Source organism: Drosophila busckii, chromosome 2L (genome assembly GCF_011750605.1).
Source record: "Drosophila busckii strain San Diego stock center, stock number 13000-0081.31 chromosome 2L, ASM1175060v1, whole genome shotgun sequence".
NCBI classification, from domain to species: Eukaryota; Metazoa; Arthropoda; class Insecta; order Diptera; family Drosophilidae; genus Drosophila; species Drosophila busckii.
The window spans coordinates 15,994,832-16,017,079 of record NC_046604.1 but is presented as its reverse complement, the minus strand read 5'-3'; the positions used below and the strand labels follow the sequence as shown (position 1 = coordinate 16,017,079).

Here is a 22,248-nt window from a genome sequence, read left to right as displayed (position 1 = left end):
TTTTGCCCAGTTCTCACTCATGGGTTTCCTTTGTTATAAAAACTGGCAGCGGGCAAGGCACCACCAGTCAGCCAACGCAGTGACTGCAACAAAAAGCTTGCACAGTGGGCTCAATGCAGCAAAATTGAAATGTTGAAGCGCAGCTCGACTTGACACACAGTAAATAATTAAGCTGCAATAAATTACAACACTTCGTATTTGGCAATTTTTAAAACAATTCTTATATTTAAAGTAAGCTACTATTATTAGCTCTTTATAGTTTGTTATAGCTTAAATATAAATTACACTATGGAGCATTATATTTTGTTTTTATATAAAATTCTAATTGTTAATTTAATTTGATTGATGCATTTACAGTCTATATATATTACACTATGGAGCATTATATTTTCTATTTATACATAAAACTCACTTCAGTACGGCTGGTAGCAATTGTTGATTTTGTTGATGATTTCATCTGCACTACAGCTTAAGCCACATATTGGTGAATTGCCTGCTGTGTTTTGTTATTCTTATTGTACAATATAATCTGGAATTCGAATTTTGGAAGTTCTTCACTTCAATTGTTGATATTGTACACCAATGTATTGGTGATTAAGCTATTTGAAGTAATGGAGTATGAGGCCTTAATTGGAAGCTTAGTTCTCTATTGTGCGCTTTCTTTACATTAGACTAAATATATATAGTACATGTCTTTTACAATTTGTATAAATGTATATTATATATTACACTATCATTTATCATTGCCTGCCAACCACTGTGCTACGCTTTGGTGTCTGTGTCTGGGCGGCAACATTTTGCGGCTGCGTCGCTGCCAACGTCGCAGCTGCTTGCATATGCTTTTTGGCGCAGTCGGCGTACACTTTGTGCAGTTTTTATCCACATCTCTCTCTTTCTCTCTCTGTCTCTGCATCTCCGCCACCTTCTGCTCTGCCTTCGCTGTCTGCTGCGCTGCGCTCTCTACCTGTCTGACGCTTTGTTTTTTTTGTTTGACTGCGCTTTGGGTTGGAGTTTTGCTGCTGTCTGGGCGGCAATGTCAATGTGCCGCTGCTTTGTCTCTCAGCCTCCCTCTGCTCTTTCTCTTTCTCTCGCTGCTTCATGTAAAAAGCTTTGGCGTTCATGATTCATCTTGCTGGAGTTTGAAATAACAGAAGACAACGTTGATGACAGTGTCTGGTTCTTCAACTCTCTCTCTCTCTCTCGAGCTTATTATGGGAATTGAATTGTATCTATCAATTAACTAGGAACAGCAACTGTTCTGTTTAAATAAAATATTTGGAGGTCTTATAGAGAATTGCTCTTGGTAAGACTTGTTTCTAGGAAGAGTCGTCAAAGCATGCGGCAGCATGCTTATTTCGATGTTATGGAGATTCGATAGGCTGAAGTGGTATGAAGGGCTGCCAGCGTAAACAGGAATCGTCGATTTTTGGAAAAGTCCCTCTGCGCTTAACTCGTTCCTCATATTCATCGAGCACGTCCTGAAAAGAAAAGAAGAATAGAGTTAAAAGAAGCCTTAATATGGTATTCTAACTTTCAAATTTAAATCAGAGCTATTGGGAACTATACTTTGGAATTGGAATAAGATAGCTTAATAGAATAGGGTTGGATAATAGTTTGTTATACCCTATCCGATCAGTTTGGATAATAGTTTGTATTATTATTCGGTTTATTAATTAAAAACCTTAACTAATGGGATATTTCAATTACATCTTTCTATCACAACTAAACCGTCTCAATTATTCATACAGATAAAAGCTCAGAGCTATAAAAACTTGATCCTTTCAACACACCCTAACCTTAGCTTGGGGTTAATATTCTTACTAACCTGTTTCTTTAAGACAATGTGCTTGCCCTTCCAGTACTTCATCATGCCCAGGGCTTGTAGTGTGCTCACTATATCATACGAATAGATTGCCATTTCCTGATAACAATGAAAACACATAAATATAAAAGTAAATTAACTTTTGTGACTCTGCTCACCTGGGAGACATCCTTTATGCATAATGTATTGCCCGTGCGATTGCACAAATAGTCCAGGAGGACATCCTTCCAGTAGGAACGGTACGATATGAGACCCAGATCGGACAGCGGCTTCTCGGGCGAACCAATTTTGCCCTCCACACGTGTCAGCAGATAGCCTAAAAGAAAAATGATGCAAAAAATGTAATAATAAATTGAAATTGCATTTAAGCACATTGCCCATAAGTATGCTATAGTCAAAGCTATCGCTATAGATAGCAGAGCAGCTCCGGCGGCATACAAAAGTTCCGGCGCATTATTTATGGTGACCAAGTTCGTGCTACGCCCCTTGTAGCACTCGCAAGTTAAGTCAGCGGTGTGTGTTGTCTAGACAGGATTCCGCAAAGTGTGCGTCCAAGTAGGCAAAGCGGAGTGGAGAGAAGCGAAGGGAAGGGAGGAGACGATGGCAGCGGTTGGAAGCGCGGCCACATGAATGACGAGCGACGGGCATTTAAACAACGTTCTCGCGTGCATTCAACCCAAAAAGCTCAACCCCCAAAGCTTCAACGTCGTTGTCGTCGTCGTCGTCGTCTGGCAGCAACAATTCTCAAGTCTAGATAACAACAACAACAACAATAAGAGCACAAGCAACAATGAGTGCTGCAAGTAAATCAACAAGAACGAGAACGAGTACGAGACCGAGTCGAGTCCGTTTGTGCCCCTCACAACATACAACATGCTGAGGCAGGCTCGGGAAAAAAACGCCAACACAGACATTTGTATGTATGTACACACAGCTGTGTGTGTGTGTGTGTGTGTGTGAGCAGACAGCTAGACACTCAACAGCAGACACAACTGCAACTGTAGGGCAGTCAGAACGGGGTTGATGGCTAAGAACAGTGGCACTAAATGCGCAATTATCGTAATATGAAAAAAAAAATAAATAAAAATACTGTACTAAGCATATAAAATAAATAAATGTAAGTTGTACTGACGATAATAAAAAGTATTTATAAACATAATTTTTGAGTTTTAATTTCAGTTTGGTTTGCATTTCTGCAGCGCTAAATTAAATATTGACTCGCTTAATTGTCAAAAGTTTCAATAAATATTATTATTATTAAAAAAAAATTATTTGTTGCAAATTTTAAACTTTTAATGTCATTTAATGTAAAAATATTTATTTTGTATTTAGAATTTTTAATCGCCGTTTAAAAAAAACATGTATTTAAATAAGCTAAATTTATAATTGCAGCTGGGGAAACAAATAGTTGTATGAATAGAGCAATAAAAGAGTTTTAATAAAAATATAGCTTTGTTTTTATATTGCTAATGAATTAAAGCTTGAAGAAATGTTAACAAAATGAGCTGAATTGAAATTCTTTGTCAACATAAATTGATTTTGTTGCACTGTGCGCAGTGCTTAACTAGCAAAAGCTTTAATGCCGCGCGCCACAGTGGCGTGTGTAAAGGGGCAAGCAGGGGCGGGGTTAGGGGCAGGGACAGATTGGGTGGGTGTTACAGCAGCAGTCGCAATTTCTGGGCGTATTTTGGCTGGCGTTTTGATTTCTTTGCTCATTCGCTCGCACTCAAACTTTATCGCGCTCTCTGTCTCTTTCGCTGGCGTACGCGCTGTTTGTATTTGTATGTGTGTCTGTGTGTGTGTGTCTGGGGGGGTTTGGCAATGTCGAGACGACTTTATCGATCGAGACTTGATTCACATTTTGCTGGCCGTGCTGCGCAAAATGTTGCATAGCCAATAGGCGCATAAGCAGTGTTGCAACAACTGCAGTGTGTGTGTGTGTGTGTGGCATGCAACATGCGTAATATATTTAAATGTACGCACACCCAAACAATTAACAAGTCTTAAGCGTCGGTTAGTCAATTAGCATTGCTTTTAACTTGTGTGTTGCCCAATTAGCCAAGCCAAGTTTAAAGCGCAGCTTTATTTTAGCCAGACGACGATGACGACTACAACAATCGCAGTTCGGAGCGAGCTCACAGGCATCGCACATCGCAGCAACGCGTCGCGTCAGCCTCACGCAGCCAGAGGACGACGCCCTTTCATTGTGACCTGCGCTGACCTTTGTTGTCTGCCGACAAAACTGCGTTCACTTGCCCCACCACCCCCTTTGTTTTTGTTGTTGCCTGGGCGCTGTTTGCAAAAGTTTATTTTGACAACAAAAAATTGCATTGACGCTTTAACTGGCATTTTTTTAATTTTTTTTTGTTTGTGTAGCGTGCGCCGCTTTGAAGTGAAATTTGTTGCGCTTAGCGCCTTGATTTCATTAATTAATTTATTAGTCAGCTGATAAGCTTGGCCACTGGGGCCAGACCAAAAAAAAAAGGAATTATAAGCGCTAAACAATTTGCATATTACGTGCCAGCAGTTATTACACCTGCCAGACGGAACTTATATGCAGCTACACTGAGAGAAACGTTTTGTTAAAAGCTTAAAAGGCTAAGCAAAATAAATACTTAATTATATTTTAGAAATTAGACTTTACGAAACTTTTTAACTTATTTAATCAAAAGATGAATATATATCTAGCTATAATATTATAGATACTATAATACAACTTTGTAACTATTTGAAGCTTGTAAAAAAATTATATTTCTTACTAAACTGATTTGAGCTAATTATTAAAATTAAATAATTATTTTAAAATTATTTGCTAAATTTTGCTAAAGAACCCCTTGAATAAATTATAAATATAAGTAAAATTTAAGTTAAAAAATGTACACATTTATAAATTTACCTATGTGTACATTTTTAAATTTTAAACTTACATAGTTAAGTCAAAACTAATAATAGTTTCTTAATTATGGCTTAAATGGCACTTTAAAAAATACATGAACGCAACAATTCTCTCAGTGTATTTATGTATTTTGTAAATAGATATGGAATTTATATACTGTGTAGCACATAGATGGATATGCATATGCATATGTATGAGAGCGCTGGGCGTCCATCGCGTTTGGCTGACTGGCTGCTTATTAATGAGCCAGACTGGCCCTGGCCCTGGCCCTAACCCAACACTCTACATTCGTTTGTCTGGACACCTGCCTCAACCAAAAGGGCAAGCTTTACATATATACAAACAAACGAAATTTCTGGGTGTTGTTAATAATGACGAAAAGTGTTGACTTGCTCTCTCTCTCTCTCGCTTTGAACGCGCTCTCTTTCCCTTTATAACAATTGCTTTGCGTGTATGTGTAAGGTCAATGTCGTTTCGGCCCTCTCTATGCGCTTCTCAACGAGTTTATATATATGTGTGTGCATGTTGCATGTGTATTGAGTATATAGCGAGACCATTCATCCAAGCCTTCTATGACTCAAGTGCATATATATAAATGCATATAGACGTTGGTCTGGGGTAATACTTGGGCTGTCTTTATTGTCTGGCGCTATCTTTGTTTCAAGTTTGCATTAATTTTAAACAATTTTGGTAGCAAAAAAAAAAAATAGCATAAAATTAGTTATGTACGTTAAAGTCGCTTAATTGATGCAGAAATTGCATGCGGAGCTTACAAAGCCAAATTATGGAAAGCCTCAAGACTCCACAGTCCAGTCTCTTTAAGCTGGCATGCAATGTTGATTAGGCCCAACTAGATATATATATATATGTATATATGGCCATGAGTCACACGCAGTCTAAAAAGCCAAGTCTGGCGTATCATTATAAAATAAATGAAATAATTAAGCAATGCTAGATTTTTTCCATTAACTCTTCTTTGTTCTGCAATGAGATCAATTGAGTTGTTAAGCTAACTAGCTAAGAGTTTATATGATTTCTTGCTTATTGCTTTCTGGGGAATGTCGTGATTGGAAAAGCAAGTGCTTAACTATTTTATAACTGAAGACAAAGAAAATAATATAAGCATTAGCACTAATAAGAATTATGAGCTGCTAAGCAGCGTCTGCTTAAGAAATATTTTAGCAAAATATTATACAAGGATTTAGTTGCTTATATTAAATAGCATTTCGTTTTAAGTTTGCAATTTTAAATGAATTTTGAAATAAATTGTAGAGCGGTTGCTTACAATTTTAGACCAATATTGAAGTCACTTTAAAGCAAACATAAACAATTGTTTGCATTTAATTCTATTCCATGTAAATAAATAGAATAATTTAGTATAAATATAAACATAAAGATTTCCACTACAAGCTTAAGCTCTTTGCTGCTATAGTTTAATATTTACACACTTGTTTGTAAATAATAAAAATAATCATTACAAGCATTTAAAGTTGATTAAATAACAAGCAACTAATTTTAAATACTCTGCTCAAATGTTAAGCTTCAAATATAAATACATCAAATGCATTATAAACCCACTAATTCCTCAAATTAAATTTAACACATATTAAAGCTACATTTAATACTTACTAAAGTCAATGAGTAGTCTGCCATATCCTTTGCGTTGATAGGGAGGCAGCGTGAGAATGCAGCTGACATTATAGAAGGAGTTTTTCTCCTGTAGAAATGGTATGTGCTGTAAATAAATCAATTATTAAATATTGTAGTTGCTTTAGTTTAATTACATGCTAAAGTTTTAAGCTTAAATAAATACTTCAAACAATTTAACAATTGCAACAATAACAAAGGCCACATCACTATAATTTTGCAAGAGATGGGAGCCAGACAGACAGCTTTTTGTTTTGGGGCGTGGGGTTGGGTTGGGTGTTAGCTTTTTCGGGAGTTCAATGACCAGCGTGGAATTGAATCGATGCGCTGCAGCCAAAGCAAATGCGTAAATGCGAGTATAGAGAGTATATAGCATAGAGAGATTGTATATATTTGCTATATACACATGCTGATGACTGTAGCCAACCAAGTTTTGGTGGTAAGTTTATGCGGGTGCATTACCCATTTTGTGAGATGACAGGGGGGGCGGGATATAGGGTGTCGTAAGATGTGCGGAGGGACGTGCGGGTGGGGGGGGGGGAAGATGTGGAGGGAGGAGGGTAGATGTAGTGGTAATGCTGTTGCTACAGCAATGGCGAGGACGCTTCTATTGGCTGTGCGGTGCGATTAGCAGCCCATGCTAAAGACTGCCGCTGACACACGCGCGCCGCTTATCAGCGACTGTCCTTGCGCGTCCTCCCGTCCACATCCAGACGCCCCATTTAAAGACGCCCCTTTTCAAATGTGAAAGTGGCACACTTGCCAAGTCGTTGAACCAAGCAGCACTTGCACTTGTGTGAAAGTAATTTGCAAGTTTTTATTTAAGTTAGTTCCGCGAGCAAAGTAATTTGTATTTAGTTTCAGGTGTGTAGTTAGGGTTTAATTATAGAAAAACTAAGCTTGGCAGCTTAATTCAACAATAGCCGTCTGTAATATTTTATATTAGAACTATAGAGAGTGCTTTATAACAAACGCTTATATATAATAAATATATAAAATAAGCTATAAAAGCAGCTTACGAATTTTTAATTTTTTAGTTTTAATTCATAATCTGATCACCAAGACTAATGTTATTAAGCTTGAACTTTAATAAATTCAATGTGTAAATACTTAATTGTAGATATATTAGATAGAAGAACTCATATTAGTAGATTGTCTTCATTTTGTAATATTTGTAAATTTCTAGCTAGTGGTGAGGGATGAATTGTGATTATTGATATTTTATTATTTATTCATTCATTATATTTATATTATGGTTTATATATTTAGAAGCTAAATTGAAAGTATTTAAAGGATGAGTTGGATTTATATATTATAAAAAAATTTACTTTTGATGCAAAACTTTAAGTTAATATATTCTATAAGCTTAACTGCAGCTGTATAATTTTTATTTAAGCCACAGCGAATCAAATTAACTGCGTTGGTAGTAAGAATAACTTTAGAATTAGTTTGCAACTCATTACAAAATGCGGACAACTTTAATATTTCTCATTTTAACTGCAATTGTTGCAAGCTCTTTGGCTTATTGTCCCAGCGGCAGCATAATAGTCGGAATCTTTTGCTACTAAGTAAGCTCTCTACACGACTAGCGGGGGAGAGCGGGGGGGTTTTAATGATAAATTAGAAATAACGATGGAGCGGCTGCATGTCGCCGGATCTTTTGGTCAGAATTAGAGAGAGACTAGGTTGTTTCACCGAGAGTGCCAGACAATTTGTCAGTGAGCGTATACTTAATAGTTATAAGTTCTTATGCAATTAATCAAAAGCTCTGATCGCCTGGAGATTTATATGTTTTTTTATGCTAAGCTTTGGTCCTTAAATTAGCCAACGCATGACACTTAAGTGCTGCTATGCCAAGACAATAGTTATCGTTTTGCTCGCTTTCATGAATGAAATTCTAATAAGCGGCGCTTGTTGCATGTGTTACTTTTGCAACAAGTTTGCAGCAACCCAACAACAACAAACAACAATGACAAAGATGCACATGTTTATCTGATACATGCGTAAATTGCCTGCGGGGAATTAACGTTCAACGCGACGCGGCTTAATCCACTTTTTTCATGTATATCATAGAAATGTTTGGAGTGCGCGGCGGGTATAGGCGATAGACTACTTACTCAATGGACTGTAGGACTTTTAAATCCGACCACTGTAGCTGCTGCAGTAGCAAAACTTGGGGTTAGTTTGGATTTCAGAGACTGCATGTCGATATTATGATATATAAGGTACTGGTTCAATGAGTTAAATAAGGGTTGAAATGGTGGTGTTATTATTTAAGTTTAATGCAAATACAATTTTATGCACAAAAAAGTAGTTTTATTCAATTAGACTTTAATACAGTTTTGTTTATATAAAAAGAATATAATGTTATATAGCAAATTGAAGTAATAAAATTACATTTTTTAATGATAGTATATACTTGAATATAAAAAATTCACTTATAATACAGGTGGATGTGGTGTGATTTCTGATTGGAGAGATATGCCAAAATAAATTCGGACGATTGCTACTGTATGTAATAGCTGCTTGTGTGCTGTGTTGTGAGTAATACACCTATTATTACATATTTATTTTTTCTTATTTGTTTTGCCCAAGTCGTTGCATGTATGGTCTGGTCAGGCAATAACTCCGGTGAACACTCGGTTGGGATTTGCTTAAGTTTGTGGAGCACGCGCCGCAGACGATGTCGAGGTAGAACGACCTCAGGCATATCAGCATCCACACTCATCAGCTGACCATAGTCTGGTTGCTGGTGTGTGGCCGTGGATGCTAAGCTTTGCGATGGATACCTGTGGGCAGTGTGGATGATCTGCCGTGCTTGCTGCTCTGTGCCAAAATATTGCCGAAATTATCCAAACTAGTAGTACTAACGGCCCTCAGCTAAGCACCCCTACACACCCTAGAGCGGTGCTATGTCAACTAAGCGCGCGCGCTACTAGCAAAATCAGACAGACTAATACTTTATGTACATACTCTTGGCTCGCTCGCTTGCAGCATCGCAAGACGGCGCCCACGCGCAAAGGTAACGCGGAACGAATTGCGCAATGTTTCAACACAAACGCCAGCTTCCTCGCATCGCCCAAAAAACTGCATATGGAAAGGGGGTTAGGAGGGGGCAATTGACTGTAGCTGTAGCTGCTGCTGTTCGTTGTCTACTCTGCACTGGGGGAGGTCAAGAAACCGTGCGCACATGTCAGACATTGTGTGCTGCTGCTCTGCTTGCCTTTTTACTCTTATTTTTAACAGTCTTGCAGTAAGTTGGGGAAATTTAAATCGCCTGCTCTTCTCTTTTCACATCTCTATTTGTGTTTGGGTATGGTCAAGAATGCACTACCGTCTGTCTGGGCACATAATATCTGAATGTACATATGCCATATATTCGAATTTACATGGGTTGTGGCTTGGCTAAGCTGCAAAATTATCTACTTAGCTATATAATGGCATTATACCATTTGCTTTGCAAGCACATATAAATATTTAGTTTAACAATATTTAACATAAAAGCTTAAAAGTTTATGCACATGCTTTTATTTATGTGTTGCCTCTTGGTAAAACACACATAGCAGCAGTTACAGTTTGTAAGCTATAAATTCAAATTGAGCAACCATCGATAGCTATCGATAGACAACCAGCTGTGTTAATTAACAGACAGCTGAGCCTAACATAAAGCGCAGCTGTTAGCTGACTTAACAGAAAGCGCTAATTTGAAACGCTACAAGTAAAATTTAAATTCCAACTCACCTTGCTAAAGTAGCCCACAATATGACAGCCATCCACATCCGCCAGCGTCATAATATAAAACAGAAAAGGTTCCACATCATAGTACAGCGTCTTGTGGTCCAGAAAGAATTTGGCTAACAAACACAAATGCTGGCAATATTGTTTATAACGTTTGCCATCCACCTGCCAGACTTGTAGCTTGCCTTTGCGATAGATTTCATCACCCGGCGGATGCCGCCAAACGCATTTTTGTGCATGACGTTTAATGCCAGTAACGGATTTCTGATAGCGCAGACAAAACTCGCATATGTACATCTTAGGCAGGCGAGCAGCGTCTTCCGGATAAGGCGACTGATACCACACTTTCATTTTGTATTTACCCATGCTGATGTATCTGCAAAAGATGAAGAGTAACATTTTAGTAACTCTATATAAATAAAGAAGTGTAAACGCACTTGATGCCCTTGCCCACAGGCAGATCCTTAAGTTCATCCTCAATGCCTTCGGAGGCTTGTGCCTGCGCCTCCCGAAATAGCTGTAAATCATAGTCGGGCACCAGGCCGTTTAGATTTGGTTCTCGATCCTCATCCTGCACGTCTTTCTCTAGCTTGACCTGCGCAAAAGTAGAAATAGTTGAGACTTGCACTTATGTTGCGACAGCTACTTACCTTATCATTTGAATAGTTATTGCTCTGAGGCTTAAAGCTTGCTCTGGACTCGCGTATCTTGGCTAGAAACTCTCGCTGCTCTGGTGTCAATGATTTGGCTGAGTTTTGTTGCGTACCAGGCGCGCTGACAATATTTACGGGCATCTTTTGTCGTTGCTCCAGACGCAGCTTACGATCATTTGCGCGCTCTTTACACTCTGAGGCGGACATGTTGTGATAAATAGGACAAGCTTCGGGCAGAAAATGTCGATCCAAATTGCCGCTCAGATGTCCAGACGAATCACAGCCCTCAATGGGACATTTCTTCTCCATCTGCACGGCCGGCGATACAGGGCGTGATCTTAAAGGCGGTAAGATTTCCTTTTTTACTTTGCTTTTCGTACTGTTGATGATGTTGCTGAGCGCTGTAGCTGTGGCTGATCTCTTGGCAGGACTCTTGGACAGCAGCTGCTTGTCGTCGTCTTCGTCGCTATCGCTGCCTTGTTTTACGGGTGGCTGCTGCTTGCTGCGACGCATGCTAAGCGAGCGCGTTAGCTTGCGCATGGGATTTTCATTATCCTTGCGCTCTTCCTCGCTGTCCTGTTGCTTTTTTGCTTTTGCTTTTCCGTGCTGCGAGCTATAGGAATTGCTTGAGTCGCTGCCCTCGGATTCACTGAGTGAACTGCTTTCAGAGCCGCTGGCACTGTCACTGCTGGCGTCGCTGCCTTCGCTGCTTTTGCGGCCCTTGGTAGCAACTCCGTTTTTGCCCGTAACTACGGCCGAGACTTTAGCTTGCATCACCTTGGCACGCATTTGCTTGGCACGCACTGCTGTTGCTGCCATTTTTAACGGCATCTTACGTGCATTGGCTTGGCGTTCCTTGGCGGAGTCATCTGTGCTGTTGGAACTAGAACTAAGCGATGGACGCTTGCTGTCGCCATTGCGCTGACTGTGGACTGTTGCTTTTGACGCAGGCGGTGCTTTAGCTGCAATAGCTGCACTGCCTGCAGGCTTGGCCGCACTGCTTGCTGGTGGTCTACGGCGTACAGGCGCCGCTGTGGGCGCATTATTTACAACACGTGCATTTTTCTTTGCTGGCGGCGCTGCATCTTCATCATCATCATCGTCGTCGCTGCTTAGGCTTTTACCATTTGTTGTTGCACGCACTTTAGCTGCAACTTTTGGTTTGGGTTTTTCTTGTTCAGCTGCTGTGCGTCGCGCTGTTTGTTGGTTTGTTTGTGGCTGTTGTTGTTGTGGTTTTTCCTCAGAGGCAGAACTACTGCTATCGGAGTCTGAGGTGCAACTGGAAGAAGTGGAGCCACTGCTGCTGCTGCCGGAAGTTGAACTTGAGCTGCTTTCCATTGTTTTCTATAAATTTAAGTTTAATAACAATTTTCCGTGCTCTGCGCTGCAAATTTTTTACCAGGGCTGGCAATGTGTAAATAATCACAGAGTTGCATTTGCTTTGGCTGCAGCGCTGTTAACTAACATTTATTGCTTAACAGAATTATATTCTAATCAGCTTGCACACTTATCGTTATCGAGCAACAGCTACAGCTGTTTTAATGCATCTGATTTGTGTACTAACATTGTAAAACTAAAACGAAAGATTCTCAAACAGAATTTATTAAATTTATATATTAAATATATAGCTGTTATTATTATGATGTATAACCAGGATACCATAGCTATAAAAGATATCAAGCCGGGACAAAAGAACATAAATGTTTTATTCATTGTGCTGGATGTAAGAGTTGTCAAAGATTTGTTTACGCTTATTTTAATTGTTAATGAGTTTCTTTTAGGTCGGCATTGCCACAGTAACCAAGGAGAACAGAGAGGTGCGAAATTTCAAAGTCGGCGATCATACGGCAAGCATTAATGTTTCTATTTGGGATGAGCCAGGCAAACTGATTGTGCCGGGCGACATCATAAGATTAAACAAAGGCTATGCATCAATATGGCGACATTGTCTTACACTATACTCTGGCAAGAATGGCGAGGTCTTTAAGGTGGGCGAATACTGCATGGTGTTCAACGAGGGACTGAATATGAGCGAGCCCAAACGCGTGGAGCCGCAAGCTCCTCCAGTGGGCATGGTGCCGATACAAGCACCGGCAGCTGCAGCGGCACCAGTAGCTGCCACGCCTGCTGTAACAGTGCCACCCACAATTGTTAAACAAGGTGGGCGAGGTGGACGTGCGGGTGGTTTGCGAGCAGGCGGATTAAAAGCAGACCGTCGTTAATTGTATTAGTTACTTTAGTTTTTTCTGGGTCGAATAATGCACTCAAGTATGTGACAATTTTTATTGCAAAATTAGGTTTGAGAAACATTTATGTTGCTTAACTCTGAGAAAAATTTAAGAAATATATATTGTAATTTTATAAGACAAAACAACTAAAGCAGTTTACATAAGTATGTGTGTGTGTGTATGCGTGCGTGTGATTGTGTGTTGTTTGTTTGTGTATGTGAGTGTGGAATTTAGCTTAAGCTCTAAGTTATGCTTATGCCTTCTTCTTCTTCTCGTAGTAACCCTGCACAGCTTTCAGCAACCAGCCGACCTCTTCAACGGTCTTGATTTGATAATTGGCATAGGTCTTGAGCGTGGGCAACTCCGACACACGGAAGGTCTTGCCAATGCCATGCAGCACCTTGATGGCATCCTCATCGGTGGTATCATCACCAACATAGATGATTTTCAAGTTCTTGGCCCAATCGGCATCGAACTGCTTCTCCAGAATCATCTTGGCGCCCTCTCCTGCAAGCAAAAAGAGTTTGAAAATAATTTTAATAAATAAACTCAATTATAAAACCAATAGTAAGCAGTTTGAATTGGTTCCACATAACTTGTTCCCCATTAAAGTCATTTCAAGGTTTGTTAGCTTATATCTAGTTCAGTCATGCTAACTGGAAAAATATTCAACACAGCCAATAAACACAAATCCCCAAAAGTAGTTCAAGCAACCAAAAATATTTGGAATTAGCTATATATACTATATATATAAAATTCATAAAACGCCTGCAGCGTCAAGTGCCTGAGATTTTTCTCATGTGTATACATACAGTTTGTTTCTATATATATATATGTATATATATATATGTTTTGATATATTTTCTGAGCATTATTTTTAGTCATTTGCGTAGGCGTGCGCAGCAAGCAAAATGTGTTTGGGCTTGTGGCACCATCAACAAGTAAATTGTACGCTAAACCACATACAAGCGTATATAGCATATAGCGTATCTGAACAATATGTGTTGCCTTTTTAATTATTTAAATTATGCTGTTGTTTTTGTTATTTTGCCGCTGCTTTGGTTTTTGTGTTTTCGTAGCTATTAACGCTAAATTTTTGTTTAATTGATGACGCATTATCATTCTTGTCTAGTCTTCCCTCTTCTACGCGCTTCTCATTGCATTTTCGTTTTCAGACGGCACCAATAATTCCCACTACTACTCTTTTGTTGCCATTTCGTGTATGCGCTTGGCAACTTTTCATTTTTCCTAAAAAATATGTATTTTTCATTTGCCGTTGACTTGTCTGATATTTTTTTCTGGCTACTACAAATTTATTGCTCCCGAAGGCGGGCACAAAATCATAATTAATTTTTATCTTCAAGCGTATAAAATATATCTATATTAGCTTTTGAATTATGCACATTTGTTGCGACCCATTGGTAAATGTCGCTCGTGTTCACATTTTGGAATATTTCAATTTGTTGCAAATATTTTTTTTTGAGTAGCAATATACATTTGTTAAATGATTTTATGTGCTGCCACTTAAGCGAAATATGACAAATTACATTCTTTGATGTGAAAAGTTAAAGTTTAACAATTTACTATTCATTTTTATAGACATAAAGTGCAATTTAAATTATACTACAATTTTTGTAAATTTTTTTTTAGCTTCTAAGTGATTTTTCTTGTAGTTTTGCATCATTTAACGACGACTTTTCCAATTAGTTGCGCTTAGTTAAAACTCTCTCTCTAGAATTCTTTTTTTAAGCATGCTATATTTAAAAAATTCTGTTACACACAAAATTTTGAATTTTCCGCCCCCAGAGAAAGAAATCTTTTATGTGACTAAGCATTAGACCAGACAACAGTCTGTCAGAGATAAATACACCAAAACAATTTTAAATCTACAGCCAAAAACATATTTCGATGAAAAATTACACAAATTTGTTAATTTATCATTAGTTTTAGTAAATGGCTGCGCTACTATATAATGCTTTAACTATATATTTTGCAATATATATATGCATATTATGCTTTTGTTTTTGTGGCGTGCTTTAGACATCAGTTTTCGCTCTGATTGTTTGTCAAAAACAAACTGTCGGCATAAATTCTATATACATATTTTATTTTCATTTTCATTTGAGATTCCACTGTTGAAAAATATTCTAGAATCGCCGCCCACATATGAATTCGTATTTTGTGCCACAGACAAAATACAAAAAAATAATGTTGTATATGTATATTTGGGCTAAGAGTCAAGCAATAATTAAATCATCGAAGTGTCGCTGTTGAAAATCGAATTGTTCAAAACAGGTGCCGTGGCAACAAAAGCGACTTAAGCGACAGCGAATGGGCGGCAGCATTTGGCAACAGTTTTATAGACATTTAGACAGTTGGGAATATGGCTATAAGTCTATTGATGGCTTACTCAGAGGCTATACTTAGTTTGGCCAAAAGGTTGCCTAGACATTAATACGAAAATAAGGGCCTTTTGGTCATTTTTTTGACTACTTTCTGGTCTAATTTGTTAAATTTTGGCAACTTCTAATTTAGTTTCTACTCATTTCATTATATCTTAGCTTATATTTATACTACTCTTTAGTCTAGACTGCACTTACCCTTATCCCAGTTGACGCGTGGCTTGCCCTCTAAGGCATATGGAGTCTCAATAAGCTGGAAGCCATGGGACTGAATCAGACCCTTAGCATCAGCAATAAGCTTGGACTTCAGCTTGTCGGTGACACCCTTATAGTGATAGGTAACCGAAATTTTCTTATCCTCCACCCAGGCGCCAGAGCAGACAACCTTAAAAAAAAATAAAATATTAATACAGCAACTAAAAATATATTTTTTCAAACCAAATACCTTCTCCTTGAGCTCAGCAACCAATTTGTTGTGCTTCTCCAGCAGCTCCTCGGGCATTTCAATCTTGAACTTCTTGCCAGAGGGATATTCCACCTCCAGACCATGGTTACCAGCATAGGTAACATTGGGGAATTTCAAATGGTTCTTAATCTCGCTCAGTTCGCGACCGGAGAAGACAACCATAAAGATTTTATCATTAGCAGCCAATTTCTTAATATTGATTTCAGTATCCTTGGGCATAATCGAAAGCTCCTCGGTAAGTGGAGCAAGTGTGCCATCGTAATCCAATAGCAGTGCCACCTGATCTGTTTCGGGTGTGATGAAACTGCAAAAAACAAAAAGAATTTAATAAAAATATATAAATTAATGTTGATTAAATTTTAGAACTTACCCCTCAAGGGCCTTGACATAATCCTCCTCCTTTTTCAAGAGCGGTGCCTTCTTCTGTTCAGCCATGTTGATAATTATATATATTAGATTTTTCTTTTTAAACGGAAACTGTGCGCCTTGCTGGACGAACCGCTTAATACTAAAGGTAGCCAACGATGGCAGCAGCCGCCCCAAGCTAAAGATCTATATGTGTATACGCTATATATGCATAGACAAGTTGAATTATTGCTCTCGCACAAGCAACGCGCGCTCATCTATATTTATTTTTCTACGCGGTGGCAACTCTGTTTGACCAAGTAATGGGCGCTTGTTATTTATGAGGCGTATGCGCATAAAAAGCAGAGCGCATACCATAATGATATATCTATATATTCTATATATACATATACTATATCTATAAAGTGTGTAGAGCAACTGTACATTCGCATTTAGTTTACATATAGAACACCTTTCGGTCTGAGGTCGTTGCTGTTTTGGAATATTGAGAGGGTGGTTTTGATATTAACTAGAGTTGGGGACACGAGCCTACTTTTAAGCACGGAACCAAACCCAGTATAATTATTTAAGGCTCAATGCAGGCTCCAGACAATGAAATTTTTAAAAAGCCCAAAACGGTTTGTTATTGCTAAAGAAAAATTCTTTTTAATTAGTTATAGTTAGCACACAATTTTAAAAAATTCCTAATCGATTTTTAATTGTAACGCGCTTCCATTCCAAACATTTTTCGGCAGATCAGTTCTTTAATCAAAAGGTTATTTGAATATTTGCCTTGGCTTCCGTTTGAGTTTAGCTTCATTTCCTTATCAGACACAATCAATAAAACTATTAATCAAAAGACTTACGGGGCGTGTAAGTTTGCTAAAGAATTAATGAAGATTTATTGATTAAAATAATTAGAGTTTGCCAAAAAATAAAAAAGCTATAAATGCGAATTCCAATTAATTGGCATGGCAATGACTTTTTTAGTAAGAGTGCAATTTTCATTGAATATTATTTTTGTTCAGCTATAAAGATTTTATGTGCCAAAAAAATGTCATTTCATTTACTTTAATCATACACACGTTTCATATTAAATAAAAACTGAAACAAGTCAATTTAAATGGAAATAGTTTTTACTCATCTTTTGTTAAACGATTGCAGCTGCAATAATTAAGTAGTCATACATAGATAATAGTCACAATTATTTGCATTGTTATTATTATTAGTAGTGGTGGCAGAGTCATGTAATTGTTGTTGTTGCCGCACTTCAAAGATATTTTTCGCCCGTGCGGCAACTTAACCCAGAAATCAAAACCAGCCAGCGGCAAATGCAAAGGCAAAAAGCAAAGCTTCCCAGCTGATAGACACAAAATAATAATAAGTATGTAGCGAGATGTTACCAAATGAAGCGACTGCAATTTATGGCCAAGTGTCTTTGTTTTTAAAAATGAATTTTCGACTTTTTGCGCCTATTGTCGTGCATTGTGTGTTGAAAGTTCGTAGCCACAATCTGCAGCAGCTTGTCAAGGCCAGCAGCAGTGTGTAAAACTTTCCTCTGAACTAATTGGGCCACAAGCAAGTTAAGTTAGGCAAACAGACGCAGAGTTATAATAACTTATTGTTTGGCCATTGATGAGGCACTTCAATGGACTGCAATTCAAAATTTCCGGAGTGCAGCACTTCAGCCCTGTTGACATTATGGCAATGATTTCTAACAAAAATTTATTGAAGTACTTTTCACTTTCAATGGTGCATATGAGTTTTGAGCATTGAGTTTGACTATGAGTATGCGTAAGTTGTATTGCCGGGGCCTTCGCTTTGATATTTATGACTTTTACTTGTTATAAAGTAAACCGAAAGAAAATATATAATAACAATTTATATTTTGTTAGGCCAAAAACTGGAGCAGCACACAGCTCGTCGTCAAAGCTTGTGTGCTCAAGCTAGAGATGACACTTCTAAGCTGCAGTTCGTGAGCACGAGCTAGCGATAGTTGCTTTAAAGTGTAAGAAATTATTATTATTGTATGAGTGGGTAAAAAAATGTTTGAATAAAAAATTATTAGTCTATCAGAAATATTAACATTACCTCAATGAAATAAACAATATTATTTAAAAATAATTATAAGTAAATAAAGTCTACTTATTTCTTATAGAAATTAAATTTTAAAATGTAATGCCACAAATTAATAAATATTTTATAATATAAAATAAACATACGCGTCTCTTGCAGCATAAATAACTAATTAGTTTTGAAACTATTTAAATTTAATCAAAAAAAATAAATCTTAGTTATCATAATTAATAAATATTATTTATAAATATTCGCGAATTTTAAATAAAGTAGTTGAGCAGACATCTTTTCATATTAGCATAATAATAACAATTCAATAAATCAATAAATAATTGACTATATATTCAAATTTGAAACTTGAAACTTCTCATGCTGCGATGCCATCTCTAGTTTGAGCCAAGCTTGCTGCTTTGTGTGTGTGGCAAGCTGCTTGATTGATTGTAGTAGCAACAGAAGCAACAACGACGACGGCAACGGCTTTGATTGCCAATCAAATGGTGTTAGATAACGTTACAAGCGCAACAGACACGCACTGCCTAATTATCGTTTATCAGCTACATACCAATATATTTATATATATATGTTTGTATATATTATAATTTATAATATTCCGAAAACAAGCGAAGCGACCCAGACAACACTAATGCCATTGACATAACTCCCATGACTTTGACTTCGAGCGCGTCAAAGGCAAGCTTTAACTTTTAACATATGTTTAAATTAAATATTAAGCTCTGGCCTGCGCATATATGTAATTAATTTATTTAACTAACACGAGCAGCAACAAGCGAAAATAAGCAAGCGAACTCGAACACAGCTAAAATCAATGCAAGTATTTAGGCAAAATAAATACGAAGAGAGTTAAACAAATAGGAGCTTTGCTGATTGTAAGATCTGTTTGTTATTGAGGTTGAGGTGGAAGATTATGGAAGCTAAAAAAATATTAACATATAAACAAACTAGTCTAATTGTTTATTATTAAATAACTGCTCGATAAGCATCTACATTTGCCATATTTTATTTTTGGCACATTTTTGCAGACTCTCAAGCGATTAAGTATACGCCTTGTTGAAGAGTCTTCCAGCAGACTGGCGACTTAGGGCAGCTCGATACCAAATTTATGACTATTTTTAATAGAGAAGATACTTGAAGAAGATCAAAAATTGTATAAAATGTTAATTGGCAAGGGTTTAGTTGGTTGGACCTTTTTTTCTTAAGTTCTAAAAATATTTCCAAAATGAATTAAATTTTTTTTAAGCTAACAATTCAATTTAAAATACACTAATTTATGCAAAAATAATTTACATAGTGTTAGGATTCTTATCAAATTGTTTTTGCCCAAATTTTAAGCAACTTTTGCAGCTTGTGGTGCAATCCGCAGGTTTGTGCCACATTTCATTAAAGCAACTACCAGCAGCATAATTGGATTTGCTCATAGCGTAAACTCTTAATCGATAATCAGCTATTGCTGCTGCTGCTGCTGTTGTTGTCGTCATAGTTTGTTTTCTTTTACTTTTTTGTTTGATGAAATCAGCTGAGCATTTAACACAAGCACCACAACCTCAATTAACCGCCCCGCGGGGTCTTTGCCAAGTCATTGTCGCAGTCGCAGTCTTAGCCGAAAAACTAAAAAGCTGCAGGAGCGCATCATTAGCCCCAAGTGAAGCTGCTGCTTGGCGACAAACAAGCTCTTGAGGTGCGCTAAGCTCAATGCGGAAACTGTAATTACATTTTGAGCATTTTGTAATAGATTTAGCGTTTGGCGCTTAAATGATTTTTTATTTTATTTTTAGCCAAAAACTCATTTCGTGATGCAGAGTTTTTTCTTTTTCTTTTTTGCAACAATACTTGGCCATTTATGTTGGTCAAGTGGCTGGAGCTGAAGCAGCTTAAGGGGGCCAAAACAAAAGACCCAAAACACACACAGAGACACACAAAGAGGCCAAAAAACAAACGAACAAACAAACAGTTAACAAAACACGCGTATGTTAAATACTTTTTGCCAAATCGGCTGCATCAATTAATTTATTAATGCTCATGTTGTTGTAACTAAAGTTAAAATAGCGATTATTACAGCAAGCTTTTATGACTGTGGCAAATGCTTTGTTTATATGCAAATTAAGACAATTATGAATGCAAATGAAGAGGCGCTGACTACCTTAGAATCCTAATCTCTCAACGCTGGAAGCTGAACTTGACTTGAAGAGCAAGAATGAGAGCGAGTAAGAGTGAAAGAGAGATGAGCCTATAATTGTTTAAATGGCTAAGCATAGTGTCGATTATTGGATTATGCATTATTATGCATGCGAATTAGCTGATTGAGTGATTAACAAATTTCCTTTCTCTATTTGTATACAAATCTTATCCTATTATGATTTACATTAAACAGTTAACTCTTTGTCAAAGGCCATTTCATCTGTCATTTGTCTCTGCGAATAATCATAAATTCAAAAGAGCTATTAATAAAACTTGAATAAGTATTTGATATCGTTTTTAAATAAATAAAATTAAGAAATAAAAATTAGCTTCTGATTGTTTTTAAATATTTTAGCTTTAACTCTTATTTCTTTATTTGAAGACGAACATGTGGAATTAAATTAAAAAGTCGGTAAATATTTTAATAAGTATTATATTAATATGAAAATCAAATAACTTTAATGCTCAATTTATTTACAATATTTATATTGAATTACAACATTTTTTAAATATTATTAAAAATGAATATAATACAGTTTTTATAATAAAAACAAACGAATTTTACAAAGCTGATTTTAGGTATCACAAATAAATATAAAAAATTATACCAAGAACCCATACACAGTTGCAAAATGATAAGCAACTGTAGCCTTGGCTACCTTGGCGTATACGCAATGCGCACACACGCAGTTAACAGTTTGATTAATTCCGCCACTGAACTTGCCACACCAAGTGGAGTAGGCGTTGACCGTGCTCAGCTTGTGGTCCCAGCTCTACGTACGTAATAATTTCAATGCAAAAAAATGAAAACACAAAAAGTTGAGCTGCGCTTTGTGAATGGTTTTTGGCAGCCTGAACACTAAGCACAGTGGGTGGTATACATAAAATATGTGGGTAAAAACTAAATGATGTGCAACAGTCAACAAAAATGTATTTAATGGCATACTAGCTACTAAACGTATAAAAAGTAATTAAAATAAAATCAAATATTAATTACTGACAACACGAAAATGTGTAAATTGAGCAAGCAAACTAAAATGTATTGTAAATATTGAAATTTCATGCCCCACAGTGCAGCAACAGCAACAACTCCGGCTTGCCCTTATGTATTTTGTATGTGGTCTGAGTGAATCGCTTGTGATGATGAGTGCAATTGTAGAGTTACATAAAGTATCAAATTGGAAACATGTTGGTGTTGGAAGCTACCGCGAGACTCATTGTGAGCACAGCTTGAAGCTTTGCTTTTGCTTTTTGGCTTTGGCTTTGATTTTGTTGCTGTCTTTGCTGGGAAGCTAGAGACGCTCTGGTATATAAAAGTGCATGCAGCCGTCGAAACAACAGAGCAGTTCGCATTCGACAATCGGCTGAGGCAGTTAACAAAAAAAAAAGAAAACATCTTCAGCAAAAAGCTAAATAAACATTGCTGTTGTCTTTCAAACGGTTAGTGCGTGTTTATAAATCAAATAAGGATAAGAAATCCTAGTGTGTACCAAATTCAAAAGTGCGGTTTGCATAAGTTCGTTAGCCAACTTGGCGTGGGTCAAAGCAGTCGACACCTTACGCAGTTAACATAAATAAATAATTGCTTTTGTTTAATAGTGTAACGTTCATATAACTTAGGCCTATTCGCTGCTGCATGTTGCAACTAAAGTCTCGCTGTCGAAGTGTGTCTAATAAGCGTTGCAACAATTTGGTAGCAAATTTGTGTCACTTGCCACAACAAACTGTTGACAAATAAACAAACGTCTATGCAACAACATAAACACTTCAGAGCAATAA

General features: G+C 37.2%; 3 protein-coding genes across 3 annotated transcripts; 1 reads left to right on the top strand and 2 right to left on the bottom strand.

Annotated features, from left to right (window-relative positions):
- Nucleotides 1-352: 352 nt before the first annotated feature.
- Nucleotides 353-12,147, bottom strand: LOC108594473 (histone acetyltransferase KAT7). The gene is made up of 7 exons (XM_017979654.1): nt 10,754-12,147; nt 10,541-10,698; nt 10,107-10,479; nt 6,348-6,453; nt 1,981-2,138; nt 1,826-1,921; nt 353-1,478 (listed from the first exon to the last, which is right to left on the bottom strand). Exons 1-7 carry the CDS (start codon nt 12,092-12,094, stop codon nt 1,362-1,364), a joined length of 2,349 nt encoding a protein of 782 aa, XP_017835143.1. The 5' UTR covers nt 12,095-12,147; the 3' UTR covers nt 353-1,361.
- A 222-nt stretch (nt 12,148-12,369) lies between these two features.
- On the top strand, nt 12,370-13,138 carry LOC108597947 (SOSS complex subunit B homolog). The gene is made up of 2 exons (XM_017984566.1): nt 12,370-12,479; nt 12,538-13,138. Exons 1-2 carry the CDS (start codon nt 12,396-12,398, stop codon nt 12,976-12,978), a joined length of 525 nt encoding a protein of 174 aa, XP_017840055.1. The 5' UTR covers nt 12,370-12,395; the 3' UTR covers nt 12,979-13,138.
- Nucleotides 13,139-13,185: 47 nt separating this feature from the next.
- Nucleotides 13,186-16,352, bottom strand: LOC108597936 (trehalose-phosphate phosphatase B). Its single transcript, XM_017984555.2, has 4 exons — nt 16,223-16,352; nt 15,832-16,156; nt 15,585-15,771; nt 13,186-13,491 (listed from the first exon to the last, which is right to left on the bottom strand). Exons 1-4 carry the CDS (start codon nt 16,285-16,287, stop codon nt 13,238-13,240), a joined length of 831 nt encoding a protein of 276 aa, XP_017840044.1. The 5' UTR covers nt 16,288-16,352; the 3' UTR covers nt 13,186-13,237.
- Nucleotides 16,353-22,248: the final 5,896 nt, after the last annotated feature.